The 23,720-nt window shown below is 44.5% G+C and overlaps 1 protein-coding gene across 2 annotated transcripts in view; it reads left to right on the top strand.

Annotated features, from left to right (window-relative positions):
- The window catches only part of RAD50 (RAD50 double strand break repair protein), a 507,735-nt gene that overhangs the window by 127,886 nt on the left and 356,129 nt on the right, over positions 1 to 23,720 (top strand). For both annotated transcript variants that reach the window (XM_078653096.1, XM_078653097.1), the window contains exons 6-8: positions 5,970 to 6,174; positions 16,673 to 16,801; positions 18,651 to 18,816. In XM_078653096.1, the coding sequence (XP_078509222.1) occupies positions 5,970 to 6,174; positions 16,673 to 16,801; positions 18,651 to 18,816 (500 nt within the window). The remainder of the gene's footprint in view (positions 1 to 5,969; positions 6,175 to 16,672; positions 16,802 to 18,650; positions 18,817 to 23,720) is intronic.

The raw sequence follows: 23,720 nt of genomic DNA, 5'->3' as shown, positions 1-23,720 counted from the left end.
GCTTTAGGGGCGATTTCCTTGCGGGAGCGAATGGCCCCATATGGTGGCACCATATGGTCGCAATCATCGCGCCTTGCTGCTTTCTCCCGCAAACCCCCTCCCGCCGTGCGATGCGCACGCTTGTGCTGTTTTTTTTAGGTAACCGCATTCTCTGCTATCTCCCTCCCGGTCTCTGTAGTACTGCAGCCTGGTTTTTCTATAGTCACCTAATTACTCCTCCAACTTCTCTCTCCCACCATTCTAATCTCGAGCCACAGGTAAGGCCAGAGTACAACACCTTTTGGGGGGGTTTGCTAGCTATTCTGACTTCACTCCGTGTCAGACCTCCTAAAACCATCTGGAACTTGTTGGTAAAATTAGGTAAACAATCTCCCATAACCAATGCCACAGAATATCTGGCTGGGGAGGGATATCTTCCCTTTGCACCGATCCATGAGGGGAAGTGTAATGCACCAGAAACAGTTAGAAAGAGTCCACATGCAGAAGTCGGCACAACTTGTTTTTTAATGGCTTAGTTCCCATCTGTGAAGTTGGGATCAAATTCAGGATTTTCCTACTACAACAATAAGACAAAACTGTGTGACCTTGGGCAAACCACATTATTCCTCTCTTCACATGTTCAATAAATATGCAACCCGGGAGTGGAGTGCTTAGAGGCAAGCTAAACACGGATGTCAAGAGATACGTATGACAAAACACTTGACCGTTCTATTCTGCATTAAAGTACGCAGAGATGGTTTTGTAATTGTGCCAGTCTCCTCGCTCACTGCTGAACTGCAGCTACACTTCATATCTTTCTGTAAATAGCAGCTCTTCTATTGATTATGTTTTGGCAGGTCAGGGTTTTGTAAGGACAGACATGGCAAGTTCTTACTGGACATGTGCTTGCTGAGCCAGCTGAAGCATTTAACCACATATACCCGCAGTTAAAGGCTGTTGGCCAGGAGAATTTTAACAAGTTTATTTCACAGAAGATCAATTCATGGCTATGGCCATTTCATTTTTCTTACTTAAATGGACAGCTAGATGTGGCACAACGTGGTTTCCTAATGTTTTTATTAAGAAGCAAAGCACAGACCTGCTTTCAACACAATGTCACTGGCTAGTACCAAAGTGTCAACAATCTTTGGGCCATTTCAGAGCCAATTGCTTTTTAATGAATGTAGCCAACATTGGGCTATAAAACGCACAACTTTTCACATTTAAAAAAAGAAAACATCTAAGGAAGGTGGGCTTGCTTGCTTAAATCTCTCCAATCCAGCTTGGGCATTATTCATGGGGGTGGTACCAGGAGGCATCAGTGGGGAAGGGGCGAAATGTGCAGGACCACAGGGCGAAGACCCTTTGCGTGGGTCGGGCGGCCCCCGGCCATCTGACGCCACGGTGGGCGTGTGCGGAGGACGGCCAGGGGCTGTCCTAACCTCGCCCAGTCATAAATCACCCGCGCCGCGGCGGAATTCTCGCCGCGGTCAACAGGTTAAGAATCATTTTGGTCAACTCTACTTGTTTTATTTACAAACTAACATTACTAGCAGATAATGTATGTTGGTGACTTAGTCAAATAATACCTGACCATGTTTGTAGCTGACATTTCTGTCAGAGTCCCTGTAGGATCAAAGATCACTTTTAACAAAACAACCTAAAGCAAGATGGTTATTGAAAAGACCTGGGTCTTACTCGAGGCTAGCAGGATGCTTCAGTCAGTGAGACAGGCAACCTAAACAGGCTTGGCTGCCCTCCTCCTCGTGTCAGCTATGCATTCTATAATAGTCAAGAGCTTTCTGGCATATCTTCACTAAAATATGCTCTCAATACCCTTAAGAATACCAAGGCAAAAGCGGAAACCGATAGAAATGCTGTCTGAACATGAACATTCTCTGCCCCTGGAGCTGCCCTAGGGTGCAGAGGTGCCGAGGACCAGACCCCCTGCCCTCCCAGTGTTATGGTGCCCTGTACTACTTCACCTGATAGTTTAGCTGTCAACCCCTGACTGACCAACAATGCATACTATTTGAGGGGTGGTTCAAAACAAGTAACACAGATGTGCCTATCCAGCGGCCAGAAAAAGACAACATGCTGTGATATTTTATTCTAATGGGAAGGTTGTTTCTTTAACTAGACTTAAAAAGAGGCGAGTAAATTACACCGTCTAATTGTAATGCACAAATAGGGCGGGACTCGCTTCGTTCTCTCGCCTGTTTAGGAGACAGATCATCTAATGCTTCAAACCCGCAACCCGAATTGAAAAGATTACCACTGTCCTTTGTCAGTTAGTGAAGCTGAATCTAGTTTTAATTATACCAGTGAAGCTCCCGTAATACCTTTAAAAACATTCCGTTGTCTCAATGGGTGCTAATCCCCTCAAGAACTTTTTTCTACGGTTATTTGTATATAAACACGCAATGTTTCCTAAATTACAACGCATGTATTTATTTGTACAAAGCGCCCTGCTGCCCAGTGGGTCTAGGAGTTCACGCTATATATTCCTGCTTAAAAGAAATTCATATATGGAAGAGGTGTGGCGCCGCGGCCAGGGCGACTGACTCTGGAATCTGGGGATCACGGTTCGATCCCCGGCTCCGGCGGCAGGTTAGCCCAGCACCATGTGACTCTGGGCAATAGCTCGCTTAATCTTCCCGACGGCCCCCAGCGCCTAGAGACCCTTACGGGTGATTGTGCGCTTTACAAATGTGGACTTACTTACATATAAGTAAATAAACCGTTACACCATTCTCCGACTCCTCTTTAGAAGTATTGTATGTCACCCAGCTCCTAAGGTGCGCAGCTGCTTCTGCCCTGGGGCTCTACTGAGGCTGAAGCAGGACACATCCAGACGCTGCTGTGTCTGACCGAGAGGGGATTTAAACTGCAGTTCCCTGCTTGGCGGTGTACAGCACTTAGAATGCAGTCACGGGCCACCTGACCACTTAAATATTAATATGATTGCATTTTAAGCAATTCATTTGAGAGACTGATGAACAAGAGAAAATTCTGGTTAGCCTTTTAGTAATACGTTCAAAAACTTCTGTCTGTGGAGAATATGTATACGGCATTCACCTGCAGGACAGCATATTACAGTAATATAGCGCTAGTTAGCTTCTGCCCTATCGCAAATACGTTCGTTAACTGTATAAAGAACAAGCATTGGCATAGCCAATAGGTTTCGCTTTTGGGACCTTATAAGTGGTTAGGTATGCAAGCCCAATATCCTTGGTGCAACAACATCAACTGTTGCATGGCTAAACTGTTATAAGGTCCCAAAGGCGAGACCTATTGGCTATGCTAATGCTTGTTAATCAAGGAGACAGTCCTATGTAAAGCACCCAACTGTGGAAGCTTTGCTCCCTTAGAAATAACCCCAGTCAACTTCCCCATACACCGTCGATAAGATTCTTACTTCATCAGATTCCATTAGCATTTCCCACATTCATGGGCTTGTTTCTTTAAAAAGTCTGCCGTAGCTGCCACCAAAGAACTGTGGTCATGTAACGAAAGGTCAACCTATCTTTGTAAACTCTATTGTACATATTCGAGAAACCATGATGGCCTAAACAAAATTACATTGTGATCCAAATAGGTGAGTGGCTTGCAGCATCACTAAGCAGGGATTTAGCTCCCAGTGGACTCCAACACGGCCACACGTTTATCCTTACTGTTGGGACTATTCACATTTCATTTAAGGTGTATGGAACAGTGGAACAGAAACCCTGTTCACATCTGCCATTTCACTGCCCCACAGAGCCTTTTTATAACTAATAAATCTGTCAAATATGAGAAACCAAAACTCTGCCCTGCCTCCATCCCTCACTCATCTGACTCTGCCCCGAAACTTCTAGCCCATGCGGTTGCCCTCAGTAGTACATGAACCCCTTTAAAAAATGGGACGAAACACAGTCAGACGGTTACATCGATCTATATTCCATTTACTTTACCTAATCTGATATTTTCCAGTCCTAGACATCAGTATAGGTGTTTTTCAAAAATCTAAAGCACAATTTAAGTTCACTTGCATGCAATAATATTGTGATAAAAATAAGTCTTAAATCTACTCTGGTTTTTTGACCACCATATACTATTCTTGACCAACTTCGAAATTATTGCTTCACTCAGGTGTTACACACACACACCCAGTCTTCTATGCTATATTCATTTTGAGCCAGGCACTGCAGATCCTTGGCTGGGATATGGATTATGCCCAGTAGAAGGCATTCCTTAGTGATCAATTGTCCATTCTCGTGCAGAACACAGCTTGACCATAACACTGTGTTACCAATTTAGCCCATTTAAAATTTGAATGTTGACTCGCAACCTGCTTACTTAGGAGGAGGTGAAGCTTGTACCATTCTCCCTACATTTTTCACCAAACCTTTCTGCTTCCCTCTCACAGACCACTGCTTTTCTTATTTGTTTCCTAAGCTTAGAGTGGAAAGGACAGGTTAAAGAGCGCCCAGAGCATGCTGGTCCATGACGTTCTCCTGGCTTTGAGCAGCCACTAGAAACTTTGAAGGAATATGTAAATAAGGGAGCATCCCCATAGCGGTGACTCTGAGCAGAAACCGAAAGAGTGACAGCTGCGTTCTTAGAGGAAGGGCCCATAATTAAGTATAGGCCGAAAATGCGTTCCGCTCGCGGAATTAGCGGATTTTCCGCAATTTCGCAATCCGCGAATCCCACGAACTTGCGGAAAAATCCGCGAATCCGCTAGCGGGACCAATTGTTTCCAGGAAGCACTTACAGGGTTACAGCAGGTGCCCAAGTTGAAGCTAATTTCTTTGTAACCATTTACAAAATGGTTACAAAGAAATTAGCTTCAACTTGGGTACCTGCTGAAACCCTGCAAGTGCTTCCTGAGCGGCGCCTCGTTGCCTACTTGCAACTATTCTCTGACCCTGCTCTGACCCTCGAAGCAGGGTCAGAGAATAGTTACAATTAGGCAACGAGGCTCCTGTCACAAAAATTAAACCTCAGCAGGAAGCACTTACAGATATAAATAAAGAAGGTGCCCGAGTTGAAGCTCAAATTCAGTAACGCATTATAATCAGCCCAAGAATCTAGTGAGCACGGTCGATGCTAGGCAGGTGTGCTTTCTCCCCAAATCTACAGTCTACAAATAGCTGTAATCCGTGATGGATGTCTAGGCATCCACGAGTTTCTCGAGCGCAATCCCCCTGTACTTCCAGTGACCAGGAGGCTGCTTTCTGCTCATCTGCTGCTCTGATCGGTGTCTGACCCTTTATAAACAAGAGGCATGTGAACTCGCACAGAAGCCCGGCCCCACACACACTAGGCTATGCAACCTCTTCCCGCCCTTTCCCCCACTGTGATGGACAGCTCACTCGAGGCACCTTGGTGCCTATGGGCGCGGTGGCAAAGTTACAGTCACACGTGGTGACTGGACAACTCTTTTGGGCCTTTACACAGCTGTAGTGTAGGAAAAGCACGATCCATTTACCCAACGAGGTAGCACCTACTGCTTTCTCCTCATCTGCTGCTCTGATCGGTGTCTGACCCTTTATAAACAAGAGGCATATGAACTCGCACAGAAGCCCGGCCCCACACAGACTAGGCTATGCAACCTCTTCCCGCCCTTTCCCCCACTGTGATGGACAGCTCACTCGAGGGACCTCGGCGCCTATGGGCGCGGTGGCAAAGTTACAGACACACGTGGTGACTGGACAACTCTTCTGGGCCTTTACGCAGCTGTAGTGTAGGAAAAGCACAATACATTTACCCAACGAGGTAGCACCTACTGATTAGCCAGTAGAAAGTACTCCAGTTGAGTATAGTGCTATTGCAAAAAAATCAGCGATTTCGCAGGGAAATCCACGAATTCGTGGATATTTTTGCGAATTAGTAAACCGCGAATTCGCAAAATTCGCCTATACTTACCCATAATGCGGTGCCTTGGACTGCACTGGATGGCGGTATATTTTTGCTTTCTAATGATTAATTGGAATCTTTCTTGGCAGGTACATAAAGGCCCTGGAAACCCTGCGTGTGGTGCGTCTAAAGCAGGGCCAGAAGGTGAAAGAGTGCCAGACAGAGCTGAAGTATCTCAAGCAGAACCGCGGAAAAGCTCAGGAGATTAAGGAGCTTCTTGGCAATAAAGAAGCACAGCTGGCGGCCTCCAAGGAGAATGTCCGAGCCATTGAAAATGAACTGGAGCCTCTAAAGGTAATTTTCATGGACTTGTTAATTTTTTTTTTTTTTTTTTTAGTTCTCTTTAAGCTTAGCGCTTTATAATGTTTACTATTGTTTTATATTTTGGGAAATTTGAAAAGCTTTCATTCACAATAGATATATATTTGAGTGTCTGCGGAGCATGGCATCCCATGTTTTTGTGTCATTTTTTTGCTTATTGGAACAGATGATTTCTTTTTACATTCTGTCTCTGCAAGTTAACTTTTCATCACTGGTGTTCCTGAACAATGGTTCCTTAACTCTTGAGACTAGCCTGTTTACAATTACCCCTCTCCTTCCACTGATATCTGGATAATTTATCCCTTACGACCTCGTGGACCGGGTTTAGGGATTATTTTTGTACTAGTATTGGTTCCTATTTATTTATTTGAATACTTTTTATTGAGTTTTTAACTAATTCATACAGAAACTAAAATACACAAAGGAAAATAAATACTTACGAGTCGACCGGTCATTGAGAAGAAAGGTATTTAGGAAAACATGGCATCAATGAACAAAAACACATTTCCTGACTTAGTTGGCCGTGGCAAAATCAATATACATAGATCCACTGAATAAGGCAATGTTTTGCTGCTTTCGTGGGTCCATCAGCGGCCCTGGGCCAGGCCTCTACTCAGGTGGAAGCATGGCGACCAATCACAGCTTGTCATTCTGAATTAACTGTAGCATATATTCCCAGTAAGGTCTCCATATATCTCTAGGCCTCTCTTTTGGAACTGGTAGTGATGAAAATGTTTCTACCTCTTTATTACAAAATGTAAGATCGCAAGCCAATCACGGTGTTTGAGGATATGTTATGTTATGTTAGGGGGGATTTATAAAGCGCACATACATCAACGGGTCACTTGGCGCTAAGTTAGTGGCCACCGCTGAATGTTCATCTAGCTATATGCTTGAATACAAAGGCACGTTTTCAATTTTTTTTCTAAAACACCTGTAAATTGCTGTCTGTCTGATTGCTAAAGGCATAGAGTTCCAGAGTTGGAGTCCTAGCGTCTCTCATCCTTTTGCGTCTGAATCTCGGGAGCACCAGTACATTCATTTGTGCAGATCTAAGGTTGTGTTTTGGGGAATATCTGTGGATCTTTGTGGATAAATATTTGGGACCTTTCTTGTGGATTGCTTTGGAGATAATACATCTTGTTTTAAACGTGGATCGCTGTGCTACTGGGAGCCAATGAAGCTCCCTCATCAGCGGCTTTGTGTGGAAATGTCTAGGCTGTTGAAAGATAATTCTGGCAGGTTTATTTTGTATGGATAGGTCTGCGTCAATTTGGATGCCAAGACTTTTTACCGTGGGGGACCCAACTCTTTTGGTCAGTAAATAGGAGTCCAGTAATTTAATTTATTGTTGGCGATGACAATCTCTGTTTCATCAGAGTTGAATTTTAACTGGTCGCTTTTTATCCAGTCTCTGATGAATAGTATGGTATTCTTGAAGAGCCCCTTGGAGTCTGATGTCTTGTCAATTATAAAAATCAGCTGCATATCATCTGCATAATTATAGATTTTTTCCTTCATTTGATGTAAGGTATGTAAGGTATGTATCAGGGGGCGGATGTTATGGTTAAAGAGGTGGGGGGACAGGGGAGAGCCCTGTGGTGCCCCACAGTTCGTACTAACTATAGCAGAGCTATAGGATGCGAGATAGACTGATTGAGTTTTTTTTTTAAGGATTTCATTCACTTTATGGCAATTCCCCTAAAAGCTGCCTCATCTATTCGATCAGCTAAGATTTCATGATCAACTATATCAAATGCTGCAGACAGGTCCAATAGGACCAGTGCTTGTGTGTTTCCTTTATCAGACCCTTCTTTTAGGTCATCCACTACAGTTAAAATGATTGATTTCATGGAATGAGAGGACCGAAAACCTGCTAGGTGGGGATCTAGGAAGTTAGTCTCTTCTAAAAAGGAACAAAGTTGTTTAGCTACATGTGACTCTAGAATTTTAGCAGGATAAGATAGAAGGGATATGGGCCTATAGTTGTCTAGCCGCTGGGGGTTCACGCTAGGTTTCTTTGAAGCGGGATTATCACTGCTTCTTTGAAGGCGAAGGGGACATCTTGTGTGAGGGATAGGTTCAGTAAGGAGAGAGTGCTTTCTGGGAAGGATGTAAAAATAGATTTTTGTATGTGGGGGGGACAAACGTCTTTAGGAGAGCCTGATTTTACTTTATTTAGTAATTCTGTGAGCCGTTCTTTGTTTATGCATGGGAAGGTAGAAATTGTAGTAGGGTTACTATCTTCCTGTGTGTTTTTCATATACTGTAGGCTAGGGGCAATTGACTCTTGTATTTTCTTCATTTTATCTAAAACAAAATTTAAAGATTTAGATCATCGCACAGTTTGAGTGGGAATGATAGGAGGTATTACTCGGTCGGGGTTTGATAAATCCCCTACTACATTAAATATGTCCTTTACTTTATTGTCTTTAGCGTCTTAGATGGCTTTTTAATAGGCTGTCAGGTTCTGAATGAATAATTCCTTGTTTTCTGGTGAGCATGTTCTGCCCCATTTCTGTTCTGCCTGGCACGTTCTTAGTTTGGCTAATTTTAAGTCGGTGAAAAACCATTTAGATGCCTCATGTCACCGAGAGCGGCTGGGATGAATTTGAAAAGTGGCATGTGTATTACTTACCTTCAATTGCCAATTACAGATCTCTTTTTCATAGTTGTCATGGCAGGCAAATTGAGTGCCAATGTATTATGAAAGGAGCTCAAGTTTGTGCTATTCCAATTTATGGTCATAATTTTGGGGTGAGCCAAGGGTTTGGGTAAATAATGTCACTTAATGAAAAGTTGATTGAGTGATGGTCTGACCAGATGTATGGGTGAATGACTAGATTCTGGAAACAAATTTTAATGGACCAAAGCTGATCAAGTGTATGTCCTTTGATATGTGTAGGCACATGTATATGTTGTTCAAGGTTCAAACTCTGTAGCATTTCAGTCTATTCCATGGAGCCCTTGCCCCCCCTTCTTTGTTTGGCCAACAGTTCAAAACGCCAGTTCTAATTTTGTTTTGCGTAATCCACAGTCAGTGAGGCAATGCTATTTGCTAGATCTTTGGGAAACTCCAGCATCGCTATTGGAGGTCTATAAATAAGTACTCACACCAATGCAGAAGTGGGAGAATCCAGCTTTATAGCTATCAGCTGGTGTAATCCCTAGTGGAGAGATGGCGGTGAAAGAAAGGTACTTTTTAATGGCTGCTGCCACACCGGCCCCTCTTTATTCAGAAGGTCTGTTTGTCTGTAAATGATAATACTTTTCTGGTAGTGCAGCTAGTATATCAGGGGTGGATTAATCAGTCAACCACGTTTCTGCCATAATCTGAATATAAGGAGACTAGGTGTCTAGTAGGTTGAATAACTCTAACTGATGTTTACCTATAGAGCGGGTGTTTATATATATATTATGTTTTAATCCTTTAATGGGTAGTTGTGGACTGTGGACATAATATTCTTATGATTTGTTAAGTGTTTTACTGGCAAAAAAATACACTGGGGTCCTTTGCTGGACCAGAATTTAGAAGGCCGAGTCTGTTGAACATGTATGTAACTGAGGGGTCAAGCTACTGCTTATCTTGTAGGGCCAGAAGTTTCAGTTCTTCAAGGATAGGAACATTTAAGCACACCTTTTTACACCCATTGCCGCATTAGTACCAACAACAGGGCTACCAATCTCCTCCTGGGTTAGGGGATATTGACAACATGCCCAGGAACATGGAGAGTGGTGCACACAGCAGTGAAGTAGTTGTTATTTCACTAATTGGGATAGCAACTTCAGATCAAAAGCCTTGAATTGGGGGGCAGGCCCTGACCACCTGTATTAAGTTGGCAGGATCACGTGGATCATCGCACGCACTCTTAGGCCCATGATGAGTCTATACCACTAGTTAGTGGAAACACGCTTTGTCTTTTCTTAACAGTAACCCGAAATCTTGCTGGAAAGCGGTATCATCAGCTCGGTCTCCCATCTCTCTTTAAGAGTAGTGGAATGACGTAGGTCCTCTGACATCTTATTTTAGCGAGAGACCAACACCCCTGATAATGGAAAGACATATCTGTGTGGGTGGGCAAATTCTTATGGTTTACTGGGGGATGTCAGGCCATTGCGAGAACGCATGCCGCAGTCTAAAATAAGCAAATCTATTGAGTGCATTAATCTTTCCTAATGTCTGAAATTGTAACTGAGTGAGAAAGAGGTCATCTTGGAATAACTGACCAACTTTAGTGATGGTTAAACAAGAGGCGGTTCTGTCGGGTTGAACAAACGTTAGTTCGGGATGCTATTAATGCAATCTGACAAATAATAATAAGCTCTCAAACGCACAATGATTTATGAAAGGATCAAATACTATGATATCTTAGCACATAATGAATAAGGCCTGAGATAAATGTTTTGATGAAAATAGTTTATATCCAAATTACTTAATTCAAAAATATATACATATACAAAGGTAGACTGTCAAAAGGCAATAATTTGCAAAGTCATAAAGTGCATATGGGTGACAAATGTGCATAGTGCTCAAGTGGTGAACATTATATACAGTATTGAACATTTAGATACCAGGATATCAATCTGCAGTAGCCTCGGCTGCTATTTTGTGAACCTGGTATCCAGTGCCTATTCTGCAACTGATCCAAGGCTGCACTTTGCTGATGTTAACGAGGTAGAGCTGTAGCCTCTTCAGTAGGAGGGGCCTGATACATGGCTTTCTCAATTCCTGGTGGAGATTATGTGTTTGATCAGTTGACAAAGAGCCAGTTATCAGTCCAATGATGATTCTTTGAACTTTAGAAAGCTGTCTGTCTCATGGGAGATTCAGTGCAAGAAGAACAGATGATAGCCGGAATGCTGAACAAACCAAACATTCACCCCCAGTCAAAGATCTGGGTTAAATCCATCGTTGTTTTGCATGCCACGCTATTCCAGCTTAGACCCAGCCATATGCAAATCAGTCTTGATCCTGCTCCCCATGGGAACTGTCCAGCCTGAACTGCCAGGCCAGGTCAGGTCCTCCCTGGACCAGAAACAAGTATCCTGGGACCTGTTTCGGAGTTTCACCACTCATCAGCCAGGCTAGCTTGAATTTGTTGGTGTAGGTTGGGAGATTTAAGGCACATTCATGCCCTACATAGGCAGCAATTTAGGCTGTAGCTCTGGCAGTACTAACAGTCTAGGGTAATCATCATTCCTTAACCCACCGGTCCCTTGTTTAGCCTTTGGGTAACTAATGATGCTTGCCAAGTCTGCTGAGGATTTATCAGGCTCCTTGATTCTGTTACGATCCCTGAAAAACATTTCTTGTACTACAGCTTTTTTTAAATTCATAATATGACACACAAAGTCATGTTAAAAGATGTAAAACCTCTGGGTTTCCAAAAAGTATTTAAAATTCATATCTTAGACAAGTTCATATGGACGGTATTACTGACCTGAACCCTTAGGACGTTCCGACTGGTTGTAAATCCTGGAAAGGGAGAAGGTGACAGGCCTTGGAGGCTCTATGTATGAGGTAGACCAGTTTTCCTTTCGAAAGTATTGGATGGATGGCACTGCAGCTGCTTGCTGATGAATAAGGTATAACATGAGCGCATTTACTTGGAAGAACATACTTCTGTGGATAGTAGTGCACATTGTTTTGAGGCTTTTCTGTCAATAGCAACCTTATATACTGATAGTCCCTCTGCAACTGTGTGAAGAAAACTTAATAAAGTAGTAGTCAACTTCAGTCCTTTCAATTTTTTTCAGCCAGCAGCACTAAGATGTTGCGCATTTGGTGTTGAGGGCTCCGCACTGAACTGGCTCAAGAGCTACCTGATGGACCGATCCTCCAAGGTCCAAATAGGAAACTTTTCTTCTAAGAGCCAACCAATTGACAAGGGGGTCCCACAGGGATCCATCTTAAGCCCAACACGTTTTAATTTGTATGTGTCCCCATTAGCCAAGTTAATCAAAGCCTTTGGCTTCTAAACAGTGTCGTACGCAGATGACACACAGTTATTAATCACCTTAGGACCCAACTTCACCGACACTAAACAAAGATTCAAACGCTGCATGATGGCTATAAATGACTGGATGACAAACAGCAAAACAGAAATCATGGTATTTGGTGATGCACTGAAACTATGGACCAACAACTGGTGGCCCTCCTCCTTGGGACCCTGCCCCCCACCCAAGACAGCAGTCCGCAATCTTGGGGTGATAATAGATAGCAAGCTCTCCATGTCAGACCATATTAACAACTTGGTCCGCACTAGCTACGGTCTAATGCGTAGTCTTAGGAAAATATTCAAGTGGGTTCCACTATCCTCCAGCATGCCCCTAGTACAGGGACTAATCATTAGTTGCTTGGACTATGGAAACTCACTACCTGCATCCATAAATGAAGAGCATCTTGCAAAGCTCCAGGTCCTGCAGAATACTGCGGCCAGACTGGTCCTAAACCTGCTCCCTCGATCACCCTCTATGCCCAGTTTAAAGACCCTACACTGGCTCCCAATCAGAAAGCGGATACATTTCAAACTCTGCTGTCTGGTACACAAAACCCTCAATAACAAAGGACCACAATATCTAGCCAAAAAACAAAACACCAACCAGTAAGAACCCTTCGCTCTACCGGCAAACATCTCCTAAGGTCCGCACAATCAGAAATGGTGGCAGATCCTTTTCCAGAGTTGCTCCTGAAACATGGAACAGACTGCCTCTACATCTCCGATTGGAAACCGATCACAAGAAATTTCGCAGATCCCTTATAACCTGGCTATTCTAGCACTGTCCACCCGTCTTTCTGGCTTTTCTTTTCTGAGATGAAGTTAGCGCTATGAGACATTCGGGTGATATATGCGCTTAATAAATACCAACTGCATACATACATACATACATACGTACATACATTCATCTCTAGGCCCTTGAGTTACAATAACAGCAGGATCTAAAGTGCAAGCTAGACTAGCTTACGGTGACTTGAAGGGTTGGAGGATAGGTATGAAGGGTATTTCTGGGGGCATTTTGTACTGTGGAATACAAGGATCCTGTTTACATTTTAGTGTTTTTGTTCAAAACCTTTCTCCTTTAAATGCTAAGTTGTTTTTTTCCACATTGTGTGCAGTTCGTGCATAAGGATTTATAATTTATTTTTCCTCCGCAACAGGTAGTCAAGCTTGATTTGTCACAATCACTGTATATATCAAAGAATGTGAGGTACACAGGGTTTGTGATTTGTCCTCCAGTAGCCTGAACAGTTAGCCATAATATGACAGACGCAATTTATTTTTCAAGTAAAAGAAAATTAATTGTTGTGCAAGAAATTGTGTGTGCCCTTTCCAAGCTTTCACTGATGGGCAGTGTGGAAAAAGCAAGTGGCCAGATGTACTACGGCAGTAGTTAGTGTATACTTGCAGATTCAAACCTGCGTGTAGAATTGCCATAGTATCTAGTGTTCTGATAGCATTTGTGAAAGCAGCCATTAAGCTTAAAGTATTGATAAGGTGGCCCTGAATAATAATTCTAAACATGTTTTTTATTTATTGAAAAGGGACACCAAATGAGTGACTAAGAAGGGGCCCAGTTGTAGATAATTATTACTATAATAACGTGCTACATTCAAGCACAACTATGTACAATAATTTAATAATGAGTAGATGTAGAGATGAGTAGACCTCTGCGACTCTCTAGCCTCGTTTTTCCACAGCAAGATAGCAGACATACACAACCGCTTCGGCGACCAGTCCACTCCCCCCCACCACTGAACCGAAGCCCCCACCAACACCCTCCGCACCTGGACCCCGATCAGCACTGAAGACACCATCCGCTTGATGAACTCCATCCACTCCGGATCTCCAACCGACCCATGCCCCCATCACATCTTCAACAAGGCCAACTCCGTCATCGCACCCCAACTCCGGGACATCATCAACTGCTCCTTCGACACCGCTACCTTCCCGGAAAGCTGGAAACATGCCGAACTCAGCGCCCTCCTGAAGAAACCTACAGCAGACCCCACCGAACTTAAGAACTACCGCCCCATCTCGCTCCTCCCGTTCCCCGCCAAAGTCATAGAGAAGACCGTCAACAGTCAGCTCGCCGCCTTCCTTGAATCAAACAATTCCCTCGACCCTTCACAGTCCGGCTTCCGAGCCAACCACAGCACCGAGACCGCCCTAATCGCAGCCACAGACGACATCCGGACTCTACTCAACACTGGTGAAACAGCGGCCCTCATCCTCCTGGACCTCTCCGCAGCGTTCGACACGGTCTGCCACCGCACCCTTGTAGAACGCCTCAGGAACGTCGGGATACAGGATAAGGCATTGGCTTGGATCATCTCGTTCCTCGCCGGAAGAACCCAGAGAGTCCGCCTCCCCCCTTTCAGATCAGAGGCCACCGAAGTCACATGCGGCGTTCCACAAGGATCATCGCTCAGCCCCACCCTCTTCAACGTCTACATGAGCCCCCTCGCATCCATCGCACGCCAACACAACCTCAACATTATCTCCTACGCAGACGACACCCAGCTGATCCTCTCCCTCACCAAAGACCCAACCACCGCCAAAACCAACCTACACGAAGGGATGAAAGACGTAGCCGAATGGATGAAGAATAGCCGCCTAAAACTGAACTCAGACAAGACGGAAGTCCTCATCCTAGGCTCATCCCCCTCTGCCAGGGACGACTCATGGTGGCCTCCGGCCCTAGGCAGCGCACCCAAACCAACGGACCATGCTCGCAACTTGGGATTCATCCTAGACTCCTCCCTCTCGATGACCAGACAAGTCAACGCCGTCTCTTCATCATGTTTTAACATCCTATGTATGCTCCGAAAGATCTTCCGATGGATCCCCACCGAAACAAGGAAGACCAAGCACTTGTCACCAGCCGTCTGGACTACGGAAACACCCTTTACGCCGGAACCACAGCCAAATTGCAGAAAAGACTTCAACGTATCCAGAACGCCTCCGCTAGACTCATCCTAGACATACCCTGTCACAACCATATATCCGGTCACCTAAGAGACCTGCACTGGCTCCCCGTCAACAAAAGAATCACGTTCCGTCTCCTCACCCACGCACACAAGGCACTCCACGACCTAGGTCCCAGATACCTCAACACTCGCCTGACCTTCTACACCCCCACCCACCATCTTCGATCGTCCAACCAAGCCCTCACCATGATTCCACGCATCCGAAGAGCCACCATGGGAGGAAAATCCTTCACTTACCTGGCGGCCAAGACCTGGAACTCCCTCCCCACCCACCTCCGTCTCACACAGAACCACCTCTGATTCAGAAAGCAACTCAAAACTTGGCTGTTCGATCAGTTGCGAACTCATCCCCCTTAAGCGCCTTGAGACCCTCTGGGTGAGTAGCGCACTATACAAATGTTTGACTTGACTTGACTTGACATGTTTTAGTTTTATGGTAGCAATATTAAATTTCTTTGAACTGTCAGAATAATGTATTGTCCCTCACTTGTTTGTTTACACCTGAGGTTTCGTTTATCTTCATGTTGATCAACAATCCAAGGTAAATACTGCCAAACGGAATATGTTGACATTCTTCAGCTAACATTTAAGCTTCATTTTAGAATATAGAATTTATTTGGGATCTATCAGCCAGATTCATCAAGCCATAATCGTCTTGCAAAGGGCCAGATTCTGAGAATCTGGCCCTTTGCGAGCGCTATTTTTGCATTTGGGATTCATCATCCCAAATGCAAAAATCGCAATTCTAGAAATCGCTAAATTGCGAATAATTGCATTTAAGGAGTCTCAATTTGAGATTCCTTAAATGCAATTCATGAACCATTTTAAAATTGCGGATTCGCAATCTGGGGCCGCTATTTACCGCGAAGTCTAACTACGTGGTAAATAGCAAAAACTTAGAAAAATGCACTTTAGTGCATTTTTCTAAGTTGTATGTTACACACACACATGTCCTTTGGACATGTGTGTGCGCAACACCAGTGTACATTACCATTTCAGGGGTGCTACAGGGTGTCCTTTGGACACCCTGGCACCCTTGAAATCGCTTCCTTATTTGCGATTCGCTAATTGCTAATCGCAAATAAGGAATGACTCCCCATTCATTCCGAATGGCAAAGCCATTCCTTATTTGCGATTAGCAATTAGCAAATCGCAAATAAGGAAGCAGTAGAAATCGCAAAAAATATTGCGATTTCTACATGCATCCCGTTTTGCGAGTCTTTAATAGCGATTCCTTAAAAATCGCTATTAAGGACTCGCAAAACAGGACTTTGATGAATCTGGGGGAAAGTTCATAGAACGCCACGTCCCCTCTTACTAGCCTGTGTTCTGTTCTCATACCTCAATGCTTCTGAGGCTGCTTGTTCCTCTTACAGAAAGACACTTAAAAGATATTTTGTTTGCTGACATTGTTGCTTTTGACTTGAGAAAACCTGAGTGTATATCTTGACATACAGGTATTGTTATGTGTTTACTTTTCAGAATCGACAAGCTGACATTGAACAAAATCTTTCCAGAGTAGTGCGTCTAGACAATGACATTCGAGCTCTGGACAGCAGGAAGAAGCAGATGGAAAATGACAACAAGGACCTGGAAGAGAAAATGGAAAAGGTTTGCAAATGTTTTGCCTCTTAGTGCATTGTGGTTGAAGAGAATTTTCTTTTCCCAAACATAATCACTATAGCACTGTATAGTCCAGGGCGCTCTCATCCTATTCACTGATGCATAACAACTGTAACATTGATATTTTCCAGTAGGTTAATAGTTGTAGAATTGATTGTAAACTGAGCTGATAATCCTTCACACTGATCACTGGCTCGTGCACAATAACCTTTTGAAAATATATATACATTTTCTATACAACTTGTACACAATTGTGGAATAAACGTTTAATAAATCTATACAGAATTCTGTCACGTATATGCACAATACAGATTGAAATAGCAAAGTAGTTTAACTCATAGGGTGTGAATGACCCAGCGTAGATTAAGACCATTCATATATCCATTCTTCCCTGTGAATTTTTACTATTATAATACATGTTCCACTTTTTATAGGTTAACTCCAATTCTTTATTTTTTGGGGGGACGGGGGGGTTGTTTCTCGACGGTTTTCTAGGCTTTTTCTTAAATACTGTGTTGTATTTTCACCTTGAAAGTGTTTTTTTTTATATCATTTTTATTATTTCCCAAAAATGTTAAGAATCCTGCATTCCAGATGTATTTTCATTATGCTATTGATAATGCGTAAATCATAGGCACAATTTTGAATTGTTCTCGGTGTCATAGATTACAGTCAACACTCTTGCCTGATATTTCTTCATTCACCATTCCGATATTTGTTTTTACAACATGAGTCCATTGTTTGTCTATTTGGATTAATATGCCAACTCTTGTGTAGCATCCTATTCCCAAACGGCTAATGTCCTCATTTCTGCCTTCTATTCCTTCTCCGAGGGCCGATTGTTCTCTACTTGTTTTTGCTATACAAGCGACCACGATGCCTAAAACAAACAGAATATTGTCTCCTCAGGTCCAGTTTAGTTTGAAAGATACTGTGAAATCCAAGAGAATTATCTTGATGATAATACTCATTGTATCCCCTAATTAAGACTGCATTTGTTCCCCAAAACTCTGAAATCTTGGGCAAACCTATGTTTCTAAGTTTCTGTCTTCGTTTTACTCCTTGGACTGTTTGGGCTGGCACAGGGAAACCAAAAATTAATCTTAACTAGTGTATTAAATAGTCTAAAAAAGGGTAGCAGAGCAAACGTTGAATATTCAAACACCTAAATAATCTTTTCACACCTGTCATTCCGGCTGGCTTCCGACAGGCGAAAAGAGCCAGTCGAAACTGGCTCCTAATCCCAAAGGGCTGGCCTTTCCGCCCTTGGGATTATGATGCATGGTTTCAGAAATGGTTTCCTTGCCGGCCTGTCCGACATGGAAACCATGTTGGAAAGCATGTTTGGGGGCCCCCAGCAGAGCCCCTTGAGTGTGCGGCCTACGGTTGGGGGCTGAGGGGGCACATATGGTGCCCCCCTATTGATCAGGGATGAACCACACCTCCCATTTCCCTACGGAAGCATGTATTAAGGCCGGTTTATAGCCATAATGCATGCTACCATAGGAAAATGTAGGAATGCGACCAAACAGTGTTTGGTCGCATCCTAATTTGGCAGTCAGGACCGCCGACCGGGCGCTGGTCGGTCTCAGGACCGAGTCAGTATCAGGCGGAAGCAATTCCGCTCAACATCGAAATCTGCCCCATAATGTTCTATGGTCCACTACAATTCCTTAATGATTTTGCACAACGTGAGTGCCAGGAATATAAAATAACCGAAATGAATATGGGTAGTTTAGAAAGCTGGCTGCTCTACTCTTAATCAGTGCATTTTGGTCATTTTAAATAGATCAATGACTTCAGTTAAATTGGATGCACTGTTTTCCTTGTCATCTAGGTTTTTCAAGGAACAGATGAACAGCTAAATGAGATGTATCAAAACCACCAGAGAACTGTGAGGGAAAAGGAGAAACGATTGACCGAGTGCCAGCGTGAAATGGAGAGGGCAAACAAAGATTCGCAGCGGCTCAACCGGGAGAAGTCAGACCTGTTGGTTGAGCAAGGTACATTGAGCAATATAACCTTTTTAGACCATCTTTCTTTAGTTCGGAATCAAATTACTATGTTATTTTACTTATACTGTCCTGTTCCATTCTTTCCAAAATATTTTGGAATTATGTAACCAAAGATCGGGCATAGTCCTGTTTCAGGAGCAAAGACCGAGTGTCATACTGACTAGTGTGTGGGTTGCTGGGGCATAGGAGGCAAGGACCTAGCAGATAGATAGATTTTTGCAGCACATAAGTATTGAAAGTTCTATCACACATTACTATACCACACAAGTCGTTTTTACTTCTTGCTTTAGGAAGCACTAGACTTTGGAATAGTATGAATTATTATTTCAACTCCAGTCCGTGGAACATTAGGTAAGACATTGGATTTAAAATCTTAATCCAGTCCAACACTGTGCCTCCTAAAGCAAGTCATTGTAACGACTTGCGGGTTAAAGGAATGCATGGTAGTAGTCGTAGTCGGGGTAGTGACTGTTTTCTAAAGGCAGATCGTTGTGCTGACTGCGGGGTAAGCGGATGCTTTCCACTTCGGTCATCCCTTGTGAGCCACTGGTCTGTTTCAATTATTCACATTATGCATTCACTCACAAGAGCATAAAGCATAGGCCAGTAGTTCAGCCCACTTCAGCCACTGGCTCTATTGCCCTGTGAGTGAAAACGTTTTGGCTGGTCACATGTGTACATCAGCCTGCAAATGAGTGTGCTTCAATTTCAAAACTGGTGGGCCACTGCTTTAGGCTTCACTTTTCCGAATTTCTCCTTTTTAGGTCGAAGCCTACCAGAAAGTGCAGCTCTCTGATTTGCTAACAACTTCTTGGGGACATTCTGAAAGCCTCCCCGGGAATGCATCTATCCAATTGCCTATCATTGGCTTGTGTTTTGTAACTCTCATTTGCTTGCTTTCTGTTTGCTGTATTTAATTGTTTTAGGCTGTCCGGCTTGTTATGTTATGTTATGTTATGTTATGTTATGTTATAAAAGTCTCTTCTATAGCGCACGGCTACTCCGTGGAGTGTCCCGGCGCTTTGGCAAAGAGAACTGAAAGGAAAAAAATGCACAACACAGCTCCGACCGTAGGTTGCCAAAGAATTACTGAGTGAAAAGCCAGGTCTTCAGTTCCCTTCTAAAAGAGAGCAAACTATTGGCTGCTCTCAAGGAGAAGGGAAGCTCGTTCCAGCATCGAGGTGCCAGGCACCGGAAGGAACGACCTCCAGTACGTGCCCGTCTGATGGTAGGAACAACGGCTTTAGCCAGCAGAGCGGATCTCAGAGTCCTTCTGGGAGCGTAGAAGGCCATACGCTTCCCAAGGTATTTTGGGCCAATAGAGTGGAGGGCTTTAAAGGCCAGAGTCAGGACCTTAAAAGTAATTCTCTTAGAGACCGGGAGCCAATGCAGTCTCTCGAGTAGCTCCGAAGCTCGTGCCCTTCGCTGTAGTCCAAAGATAGCTCTGGCAGCCGAATTCTGCACGACCTGCAAACGTGCCAACAAATATTTGGGAAGGCCAAGGTATAAAGCATTCGCGTAATCAAGACGCGAGCCTACCAAGGCTTGGACAGTGATTTTTTTATGTTGCAGGGATAGTAGAGGAAGAAACTTCCGAAGCATTTTCAGGGTGCCAAAACATTTCCCTGTCAGTCCCAAAATCTGGGGTCTGAAAGAAAGATCAACATCACACAAAACACCCAGATTTTTGGCTTTTGACGAGGGAGCATCCGGCGGAGACATAGCGCGAGGCCACCATGTCTTCCAACAGGGATCAGGCGGGCATCCGAAGAAGAGCAGCTCTGACTTATCGGAATTGCACTACAGACTATGCCTCTGAAACCAATCAAATACCGCGCCCAAGCATTCCCTAATCCGGCCGCCGTCAAAGTCCTCACCCTTGCTACACGTGAAAAGAAGCTGGGTGTCATCAGCATAGGATATGATCAGGGCACCAAAAGATTCCGCCACAGCCGCTAGTGGGGCCATGTAGATATTAAAAAGGGTGGGGCTCAGAATGGACCCTTGAGGCACCCCAACCTCCAGCGGCGGCATTTCGGCGGAAAACGGGGGTGCCCAGACCACTTGTCGGCGGTTGGTCAAACAGGACTTAAACCAGTTACACACCGTCCCACGAAAGCCGATCTCCCAGAGTCTTAAAAGGAGACCGTCGTGAGGGACGGTGTCGAAAGCCGCCGACAAATCCAACATGACCAAGATGGCTTTACCCCCACCATCCAGAGTCTCTCTTATGGCATCGGTGATTTCAAGAAGAGCTGTCTCCGTGCTAAAATTTGCACGGAAGCCCGATTGAGAGTCATGCAAGATGTTATTACTCTCTATAAAGCTGTAAATGGAGAGATGCACATGCTTCTCAATCACCTTAGCCAGAGAGGGAAGGAGGGAGATTGGTCTGTAATTGGCGTGAGCAAGGGGATCTAAAGATGGTTTTTTAAGCAGCGGCAGAATCAGGGCATGCTTCCAAGCCATAGGTACCTCTCCCGATGTCAGGGAAGAGTTAAGCAGTGGATTGAGCAAGTCATTAACTGCCGGCGCCACTCTCCCTAAACATTTCGCTGGGCAAGGATCGAGCGGCGAACCCGATTGGAGCCGAGACAAAAAGTCGAGAGAAGAAGCCAGAGAGATGGATGGAAAAACCGACAGAAAAGGGCCACTCTCCTTTATAGATGGTGACAGAGGTGTCGAATGACAAGCAGTTGGACCAAGGCCCACAACAGGAAAGGAGCTCTGAATAGCTTTGATTTTATTAATAAAAAACTCACTGAGCTGGCTAATCCAGACTTCAGTATGAGAGTGGGTGGGCGTGCTCGAGGGAGGGGAAATAAACTCTTTTACAATTCTAAAAATTTCTTTGCATGTATTTTCCGCTGCATCAATTCTGCGCTCTAGATAGACTTTTTTTTCATCCACAATATGTTTGTCCCTCCCGTGTAACTTAGCCTATTTACTATATACTTCTAAGAGTCCTCGCTTTCTGTAAACAGGCCTTTAAATGTTGTTCTTATCTTGCCACATTTTCTGTACATGCAAAGACGGAGGCCAAATGTCAAGCTCTGTCGTCTGATGGAGCTTAGTGTTTAATTTTCTTTCTTTGACTTCAGAGTGAGAGGATTCATGTGATTTATGTGACTATTTTGCTGTGAAATAAAGGTTTTTTACAATTGTTTTAGAACAGTGTTTCTTAACCTAGGGTATGGGGACTCCTCGGAGTTTGACGCCTACTCAGTACGCGACTGCTTAGAAAATCAAATCAAATAATATTAACAGATTATTAAAATGTATATAAATACTAATTTTTAATGGATTTTTTTTAATATTCTGTACATTTTAAGGAATTTGGAATTGGAGCTAATAATTAAGATTGTATTCTCAGACTGTTTCATGGGAGAAATGCGTTTGTGAATTAAATTAAATATTTGCTGATTTGCGTAGTTGTTTGATGAATGCTTGTTTCTGTATTTTTGTGTATTGTTTTGTGATTAACATCATTAAAATTGCAAAGGATAGGGTCCCTGGCGTTCGAGGCATGTGGGCTGCTGAATTCATATCTATAGCATAGATCGCCGCCTAGTGTTGGGTCCGGATGATTGCACATTGTTGTCCTGGAAGAGTCTTCAAAGTATCACGAGATAGGTGGCTCCTCCCCTGGACTACAGTGCGCATGGGCATCGACTCCATCCTCAGATTGTTTTTTTCCGCCATTGGGTTCGGATGTGATTTCGTTATCTCCTGTTCGGAATCATTATAAAACTTTTTCGAGGCCAAAAGGCCTTTTTCGAACCGTCGGTATTGTTTGCGTTCGGTGCCCGACTTTATTCCCTCTTGTCGAGTCGGATATCCGGGGAGTCGTGTGACTCTTCGGTGATCGAGGCCCAGTCGACGCAGCAAGACTTTCGACGGCATGGAACGGAGTCCGTTCAAGCACTGTCCCGTGTGTGGATCCAAGTACCCACACATTGACGTCCACCCAACAAATGCCTGTCGCCGGACCACGACGAAGCCAACTGTATGGCCTGTTCCAGGTTTCGATCGAAGAAGACGATCCGGCTCCGGCGCGTGGCGCGCCTCGAGGCCCGGCGGACGGCCCCAGCACCGGTGGACATTTTCGACGATGAAGAAGCAGATGAACAAGAGGTTCAGATGCAGATTTCACCTCCAACAGTCGACGTCGAGTATGAATACGAAGAGGATGTCGAAGGCCTTGATGTAGAAGAAGTCGTCGACGAGGTAGGGGACGACAATGAGGCCTATGGGGCCATAGAAGATAGCTCGGAGGAAGAGCTATGCCCCGTTCGAACACTTTCAAAGGCTCAGGTCGAGGGATCGCCACACGGCCTTACCCAAGACCCTATACCTGCATCCACGGCCCCGCCTTCTGGCCCGGCTACGGACCCTTCGACGGAGCCGCCATTGTCGAAAACGAAACCGAAAGTGAAACCATCGGTGTCGACAAAAACAAAATCGGTTGAGGCGCCATCGAAACCGAAGACGTCGGCACCCCCTTCGACGCCATCGTCCTCACAGGGGTCGGGGCCACCGAAGCCGAAGAAGACCGTTGAGCCGGTCAAGTCGGGCAAAGGCGTCGAGCCGAAGGTGGTCAAGGGCGTCGACCCGAAGGTGGTCAAGGGCGTTGAGCCGAAGACCAAGAAGGGCGTGGAGTCGGAATCGCGCAAAAGCGCTGACCCGAAGTCCAACAAGGGCGTCGAGCCGAAAACAAGTAAAGGCGTCGAGCCGAAAACAAGTAAGGGCGCCCGGCTGGGACCCCGAAACAAGTAGCACGACCCGCCGATCCGAAACCATCGGCGTCGACGGCGGCTAACACGGACAAAGATCGTAGCGCCCCTACCAAGGATGCTGCTACGCCTCGGCTAGAAAAACCAAGGTCATCGACG

The sequence above is a fragment of the Lissotriton helveticus genome, chromosome 7 (genome assembly GCF_964261635.1).
Source record: "Lissotriton helveticus chromosome 7, aLisHel1.1, whole genome shotgun sequence".
Lineage (NCBI taxonomy): Eukaryota > Metazoa > Chordata > Amphibia > Caudata > Salamandridae > Lissotriton > Lissotriton helveticus.
This window is presented reverse-complemented; position numbering and strand designations above follow the sequence as displayed.